Raw genomic sequence first — 8455 nt, forward strand, 5'->3', positions numbered from 1 at the left:
GTCAGACCTGTGCTCTTTGACATTCGGGGAAATGAGTCAATTATTCACGTATTTCATGGGACATACACTTTTTGGCTTGAGCAACTCACATCATTAGCTGCTTCCCACTGCCACTCAACTGCTGGCTCTGGGGGTAGACATGCTTTCTGTGTCGCCTGATGAAAAAATGGCAAAAAGGATAATTTGTAAGAATGTTTCTGTATATTTATTATACTTCCATTAAAAAGTACACAAAGTTCTCTGTTGGGGTTGAGAGCTGCTGAAGCCCATTCAAGCCTGGAGAGCATCACTACGGCCACGTGCTGCATCACGCAGTGGGATTGCGGGCGATGCATGGACCGTGGAGCCTGGCTGTGGCTTAGTCCCAGCTCTGCTCCTCGAGTTCTGAGGAGCCTGGGTCTGGATGATTAACCTCCTCCATGATCCTAAGTTTCCTTGTCTACAGGACAAGACATTAATAGTGCTTACCTCACAGGGTTTTCATGAGAATTCAATGAGTTAATATATCTAAGTGCTTAGTCCAATGTCTGGCACATAATAGCAATAAGACTAGGTAAGGCATTTTATTATTATGTTTTACTGATTTGGCTCTCAAATAAGTGTTTTTACGTGAGAAAGGTTGAGTTCTTCATTTCAAGGGTTTACTTTTATTCTGTGCTTTGTCATCTGTTTCTTCCCAGTTTCTGGGTTTATGTTGGTTGGTTCTTGGATGGCCCAACATCAATTGCCGGTGCTTGACATCCTGACAGGAAATGGTGATGGGAAAGAGATTTAAGCCCCGGGGGTACTGGTTTTTGTTATTTTTAAGAAATCAGCGTCGCTTGTCGGTTTAGGTGGTTCTGCAAGTTTGGTGTGCATGGTAATCACCTGTGGATTGTTGAAAATTTCAGATGCCTGACATTACCCCTGATCACCTGGATCACAGATTTCAGAGAGCAGGCTGGTTTCTCAAACTCCACATTTGTTACTGATAGTCACCAAATTTGAGGATCACTGGTGTGTTATATTCCGTTTGGTTAGACGTGAACTCACCTTTAAGTGTATTCATGAAGTCACTTATTCATTCAACATATTTTTTATTGATGAGTTTTCCATGCCAATTACTGCTTTCTGGGGGGAGAGGTTGATGATAATTAAACAAACAAATTAACAAGAAAATATAAAATAGTTATAAGATCTGTGATAAAACAATACTTCATGTGAGTGACTGGGGTCTTCTTTAGAAAGAGAGCAGGAAAGGCATCTCTGAGGATTGGGCTGGAGCCTGAAGGATAAGACGGTTCCAATCACGGGAAGATACGGGGAAAGAGACTTCAGGTCGGGAAAACAGCAGGCACAAAGATCCTGGGGTGGGAATGAGTATGGCGAGTTTGAGTCCAATGAGGGGGGAGTATGGGTGGGCACGGGGGGTTGGGGACTTACTGGGGGAGATCAGATCGTTAGGGCTTTGTAGGACAGGGTAAGGAAGTGGAATTTTATTCAAAGCCACTGAAGAGTTTTGAGCAGGAGTGTGATGTTATCTGATTTAGATCTTTAAATGGTTGCACTGACTGCTGTGTAGAGAATGGATTTTAGTGGAAGTGAGGGTGGGTAAACGTTTTCAGCCAAGGAGGCTGGAGTGGTTGTAGCCCCCAGCCCCACAGAAAAACATCACAATTAAGCTCAAAAGTTCAACTTAAATAAGGACAACAGGCAATGATTTCTAGGGGTGCTGGAAGACAACCTCTGCAGTGATTCTGCCTTGGCCATAGGGGGGTGAAAGTGAACATAACAAATGAATGAAAATCATAATGTGCTTTTATTTCCAAAAATTAAGCATTTTTGAACCTAACCGTCCCCCTGCTTAAAATGCACAGTGGGTTCCCACATGAAGATCTGGGAAAGTGGTCATGGAGGAGACAATGACAGCCTAATGTCCAGGGTTGTTCACCCCAGAAATGGATGCACTACCACGGCTACCCACAGACTTTGGAAAAGTATAGCATGTAAAAGGATGAATTGTCTTCTTGGTTTTTATGACAGCTCGATGGACACGCTATTTTGAACATGTGGACTCGTGGTTGTAGAAATATGCATTAAAGCCTTGCTTCATAGTGATACGTGCCTCTGAGGGGACCGGGCCATGGCTCAACTATGCTGTTTCCAGGAGAAGTGCTAGGGTGTCCAGGTTGTGCTTGGGAGTTGGGGGCGGGCAGCCCAAGTTTGAATCTCCACTTCTCCGCTCGTAGCTGAGTTTCCATAGACTCCTTAACCTCCCTGAGTTTCAGATTCCTTATCTGTAAATAAGGAGGGTCCCAGTGTTTGCCTGAAGGGGTGATTGCAGGGGTCAAAGAAGCAAGTGCTTGTAAGGTACTTAGCACAGTTCCTGGCATGGGGTCAGCACTGCACACAGATGTGTATTTTTGGCTGTGCATTATGCTCATTTGAAAGTCCTCTGTGTCCTTGCTATTTAAAAGGTGGTCCCCAGACCAATAGCCACATCCCCTGGGAGCTTGTCAGAGTCAGAAATGCAGAATCTTAGGCTCCACTCCTGACCTGCTGAATTAGCTTTTGCAATTGAACAAGATCCCGGGTGATTCCAGCAGGCGTTTCTGTTCAGAAGCACTGCTCTCAGCTAAAATGTACGTAGAAAGGACAGCTGGATCAGTTTTGATTATGGAAAGCTGTCGGCAGCATCGTGTTGGTACAAAAAGACATCAGCACCAGGGCACAAAATATACAGTGACCCTAACTTAGCTGGGCATTCTTGGGCAAGCACGTAACCCCTCTGGGACTAAGCTTCTTTATCTGTAAAGTGACTCACCTATTTTAGAGGTTTGTTGACAGGATAAATGAAATAATGTGAAAGCTGATATAAAAGAGTGAAAAATACATTATTTTTAGCTTGTTTACATAGAAAAGGGACATCATAATTCCTATAGCTGTTAATACAATTTTCAAAGATTTCGATTCCCCATTTTCCACATTAACTTGCCTTGTGGCAGTGGACAAGACCTATTATTTGGTGTCTCGATTATAATAATGGAGTGACAGTGACCCAGGAATTTCAGTCTGGTATTTTTGTAAACTAAATGGGAGAGTTCTGTAGTTTGGCTAAAAGGCATTGCCCTAGAAAAGACCAGCAGTGTGGTCAATGAAGATGTTTATGCCATTTACAAAATAGTCACAGAATTGCAGTGTCACGTACGATGGCCACGAGCAGAAGTCACCAGGATGCTTCCAGGTGGTGTGGTTCAATGTGACACATGTTTATCAGCCACAAAAGCCTTTTATTATTTCCAGACATCACAATCAAAGCAAGAAACAAGTAATATTGTTCACATTAGCACAGATCAAGTACAAGAAACCCCAATATATTCCAGCACAAGAAAAATATGCAGTTGTATACCAAAGACACAGCATAGTATAAGAATTCATGGGGTGGGGGGGGAACGTGAGGACAGCCGGAAAACACAGCTTGAGGTCCTCTGTGGTGGAAGGGGGTCTGATGGATGCACGTAGTACACAACCATGGACAGCGCTTATCAGCGAATCTTGCCCTGTGTTCACAGGAGTGAATCACTTTACTTGATACGGTATAGACCTTGATAACAGGGTCACCCAACTTTAACACCATGTCGAGCAAAAGGAGCAGTGAACCAGAAACCATTCTCCTTAATAGATCACATCACATAGATAAAATGTGATAGAGGCACAGTTCTTAAGAGCAAAAACATCTTCCAAGAAAGCCACAGGAAGCTCGCAGACTCTAACTCTCCAACTGTCAAGCAATTTCTTGAGACACACGCCTTCCTACTCATGACTGCCTCTCTTGTTTTAAAGACAGAAAAGGAATAATAGGAAAAATTGCTTTTTTAAGATAGGGAAATGTATACTTTAAAATAGCAAGGTATCAAAATACTTTGTACACAGGTATGTTCTGATTTTCCAAAGCACTTTATCTCTCTTTCATTATTTTGAAAACTGCCCTGTGTTGAATGTATAAAAACCCAACAAGAACAACCATAACAACAAAAATAGAAGTGGGTTACATCCCCATGCTGTTTGCAGGGGGTGGAGGCTGGTGTGGGGTGTGGTCAAGAAGAGGGGCAAACAGCATAGCGTTACTTCTTCCACAAAGTCTGTTGTTTTTAGGAAATGGTTTTACCGTAAATAGAGTAGTAGACTAGAAACCCAGTCTCGTATGAAATGAGAGCAAAGCCATCCAAGCAGCTGGCAGCCGGAGGTTGGTAGCCGTAACAGGTTTGCTTGGGAGAGATTCAAACCACCCTTACTGTTACTGCGAATCCTTCAGTCTGACCTGAAGCATGAGGGCATGGGTGGGAAGCAGGGTGCAGGCAGGCGTCACAGAGCCTGGGTGCGTGAAGATGAATGCAGAAAGCGCCCAGAGCAGCCTCCACGGATTTCCCCCAGTGACTATTCGGGAAATCAGAGTTTGTGACTTAACCCACGTTGGCATCCTTTCAGAGAGCCTGTTCTAGACCATTTTCTCCTTTCGAAAGGCTTTCTGCAGGCTTAAAAACAAAAGACACACTGGGACTCCCCTGGTGGTCCAGTGGCTAAGACTCCATGCTCCCCATGCAGGGGGCCTGGGTTCAGTCCCTGGTCAGGGAACTAACTAGATCCCACATGCCGCAACGAAGAGTTTGCGTGCTGCAACAAAGATCCTGCCTGCCGCAACTAAGACCTGGCGTGGCCAGAAAAAAGCCCCCAAAACAACAACAACAACAAAAAGACACAAACGACCAAGACTGTAAACACATTTTTATGTCTCTTAAGTATTTTTTCCCCCTTCTTTTTGAACACTTTGGCTGGATGGAGGGTCGAAAGTGATCAGACCGATAACCCTTCCTGTGGTCCTGCATCCTATGCAACGTTCATGCCATTGCAGCTGCAGAGAATCTCCTTGAAGGTGTTGCGCAGCTCCAGGCTGCGGAAGGCGTAGATCAGGGGGTCGATGACGGAGTTGCACATGATGAGGACCAGGTAGGTGTTGAAGTGGGAGGTGTAGCAGACGCAGTAGGGGTTGGTGGGGCAGGTTATGATGAGGACGAGGTGGAGAAAGAAGGGCGCCCAGCAAAAGATGAACACCCCCAGCAGGATGGTGATGGTGACGGCCCCCCTCATGCACGAGTGCTGCTGCGGCGCCACCCCGATGGCGGGTGGCAGTGCCGCGATGCGCTTGACGTGCAGCCGGGCGAAGAGGAACATGTGCACATAGAGGGTGCCCATGAGAAGCAGCATGGTCAGGAACATGGTGACGAGGCACACGATGACCGTCTTGCTCTCGGAGTAGACGATGAACACCACGCCGCAGACGCCGCAGCACAGCCAGATGGCCGCGATCAGGCCGAGCGCCTTCCTCACGGTCACAAGGCTGTGGTAGCGGAGGGCGTAGAAGATGCTGACGTACCTGTCGACGGCGATGGCCAGGAGGTTGCAGACGGAGGCCACCAGGGAGATGCAGATCATGGAGTCGAAGACGTTGTCCATGTGCTGGAGGAACTGGTCCTCAAAGGTCAGGTAGTGGCTGTTGACGATGGCGATCATGATGGTCTCCAGGGCGTTGGACACGCTCACCAGCATGTCGGCCACGGCCAGGCTGCAGAGGAAGAAGTACATGGGAGAGTGCAGGTTGCTGTTCCTGACCACGGCCAGGATGACCAGGATGTTCTCCATCAGGCTGGTGATGCCCAGAGCCAGGAAGACCTCAGGCTTGATGAACACCTGCTCGCAGAAGCTCCTGCCGCTCTGGTTGCTGAAGGAAGGGTGCTCTGAGCCATTAGGCAGCGTTGGCTGAGCAGAGAGCAGGCAGCACGAAGCATTCATTGCCAACAGACGGCTGATCGGAGCCGGGGCTCCAGCAGGCTCCAGAGGCTGCGGCTGCGGCTGCTGTTTACAGGAAAGGAAAGAAATCTCCCCTAGATCCTTCTTTTGGATGCTTGTCCAGTCTAGACTTAGATTTTGTTCTTCCACAGAATAAAAGGATGAAGGGAGGGAGAGAGAGAGAGAAAGTCAGCCTGGAGACGTACAGAGAACTTCCCTCTGCTTCTCCAGGACAAACAGTTTTATAGATACCCTGTCTTATCTCCCTCCCTTCTTACCTTCCTTCCTTCTCTCTCCCTCTCAGCCTCTCTCACATCCCCACCTGGGAATAAAAAACCAGCCACTGGCTGCTACAGTTACAGCGGTTTTCATAGCAGGACAGAAGAAGTGGTACCTGTTGTTAGGAGTGAGGGGTGGACACTCAGTTTTTATACATTGGCTGGAGGCAAACAATTCCTACTTAATCTTCAGCGCAGCGAAATGACCACTGAGCATCGGGGCGCCTCTCTGACTGACAGCAGTACCGGCTCCAGGGCTTGGAAAGAGATTAAAAAGCAGCCTGGTGCCCTCTGCAGGCCAGGCTGCTTATCTGTTCGCTGGCTTGGCTGAGCAGTGTTTATTTGTCATGGAAATGGCCACAGCCATCCTTTCATCCATTTATTTGTTCATTTTTTTTTGGGGGGGGTGGGGTGGGTAGCAAACATTTATTAAGCACCTACCACGTGTCGGGTTTCTGCCCAGTGTGGGAAATTCAGTGGTGAGCAAGACAGACACGCTGTCCCTATTTCCCCAAACTCAGAGTCTGGGGTGGGAGACGAGAAATCAGGCAATGATATTACAGTGTGATGAATGCTTGAATCGGGGAATGCCAGTGGGCTGGGGGAGCCTGGAGGGGGACCCCTAACTTGGATGGTCAAAGGAAATTCCTGGAGGAAGGAGTATCTAAGCTTTGACGTCAAGGAATTAGAGGCGATACTCAGCAGTGAGTGGGGATTGGGGTTGAGGAGGTAGAACAGGATTCTGGGCAGAGAGAATAACATGCCTACAACCTGGAGGCTACAAGCAGTGGTTCTGCACCCTGGCTGTGGGAATCATCTGTAGAATGTGGGCATGGGGATTGCACTTGACCTCCTGAATCAGCATCACCCAGGGGCAGGACCTGGGCAAGTGTGTTTTCAACTTTTGACGGGTGACGGGGGGGACATAGCCAAGGTTGAGATCTACGGAAAAGCAAGCTTGGTGTTTTTGAAGAACTTTAAATGGTTTTCTCTGGCCGGACTGTGGAGCTGGGAGACACAACTTGAGAAATGAGGCTGCAATTATTATTATTTTTTTAAGGCGAGAGGTGCCTGGGTCTTGAGGGACAGCCATATGTGGAAGTTTGGACCGTATCCTGAATGCTGCAGGGGCTGTGGAAGAGGTGAGATGGGGTTTGCATTTTAGAAAGAGTCCTCATTGCACAGTGGAGACTGGATTGGGAGGGGATGAGCCCGGAGCCTGGGAGGCCCGGGCTGCAGAGATTCAGGGTGAGATGATGGTGGCCTGAAGCAAGGAGGTGACCATGGGGCCATGGGAGGAGTGGACAGAGATATTTAGGACGTAGGGGCCTGGAGATTCGAGTGTGATGGTACATGGGATGGTGGGAGAGGGACAGCACAGGGAACACCTCCGCTTCCTCCTTAAGTAACAAGGAGGATGGAGATGCCATTTGAGCTGGAAAATGTAAAAAGCAGAATTTAGCAGTTGACTTTAATGCTTAGGTCATGTCAGATGTGATGCTGCACAGGAGGACGATGTAAACTCTGGACACACTGAGTCCCGTTGCTGCCCCACCCGTCACGTACCCACACATCACTTCCGGGTGGATTGATGCTCTAACCGTCCAACTGTCATCTAACTGTGTATGTGACTGTGATTGTGACTGTGTGTGTGTATTAGATAGAAGAAATATGCATATGAAATAGAAGAAAATTTATAACACGTTGGGGTGGAGAGGTCTTCTTTAGCAAGATGGGTAACCAGAAATTAAGTGTGGAAAAAAATCAACATAAACAAAGTCAGAAGACAAACAGGAAGAAGACACTTGCCATAGGCAAAGATTACTGTCTCTTCTATACAAAGAATACATTCACATTAATAAGAAAAAGATGATTTACCTCTTAGAACACAGGGCAAAGGATAGGAATAGGAATTCACTGAAGAGGAAATGCAGGTGGCCAATAAACCTATGAAAAGATATTCAGCCTTCTGGGGAGTCAGGGAAATGCAAATCAAAACGAGACTTCAGATTGACAAGAATGAAAAAGATATCAAATTCAGCAGAGAGCGTTGGAAGAACACTTTCATGCATTCCTAGTGTTTGGGGATAGTCTCATCATTTTCAGTTTCTACTAAAATAAAGAAATACACCTGAATATGGATCCCAGTCCGTGAACTGAGGGGGCATGAGAAACACTTCTATTTATTTTCAACAAAGTGACTTCATTTCTGATGCTAAGCCACGCATGTTCCAGGTTGGGGAAAAACACAATCCTAATCCTTTTGGGGGTTTCTCTTCCTCACCCTCAGGCTCCCATCCAGAGGTATGTTTATACTGTCCTGGTCTGTGGTTTCAGGGGCACTCATCTTA

General features: G+C 47.0%; 1 protein-coding gene across 1 annotated transcript; it reads right to left on the minus strand.

Moving 5' to 3' along the window:
• Positions 1-4866: 4866 nt before the first annotated feature.
• On the minus strand, positions 4867-5930 carry MC3R (melanocortin 3 receptor). The gene has a single exon (XM_068524710.1). The coding sequence runs from the start codon at positions 5827-5829 to the stop codon at positions 4867-4869; it is 963 nt and encodes a 320-aa protein (XP_068380811.1). The 5' UTR covers positions 5830-5930.
• Between the last annotated feature and the right edge of the window lie 2525 nt (positions 5931-8455).

Source organism: Eschrichtius robustus, chromosome 16 (genome assembly GCF_028021215.1).
Source record: "Eschrichtius robustus isolate mEscRob2 chromosome 16, mEscRob2.pri, whole genome shotgun sequence".
Classification (NCBI taxonomy): Eukaryota; Metazoa; Chordata; class Mammalia; order Artiodactyla; family Eschrichtiidae; genus Eschrichtius; species Eschrichtius robustus.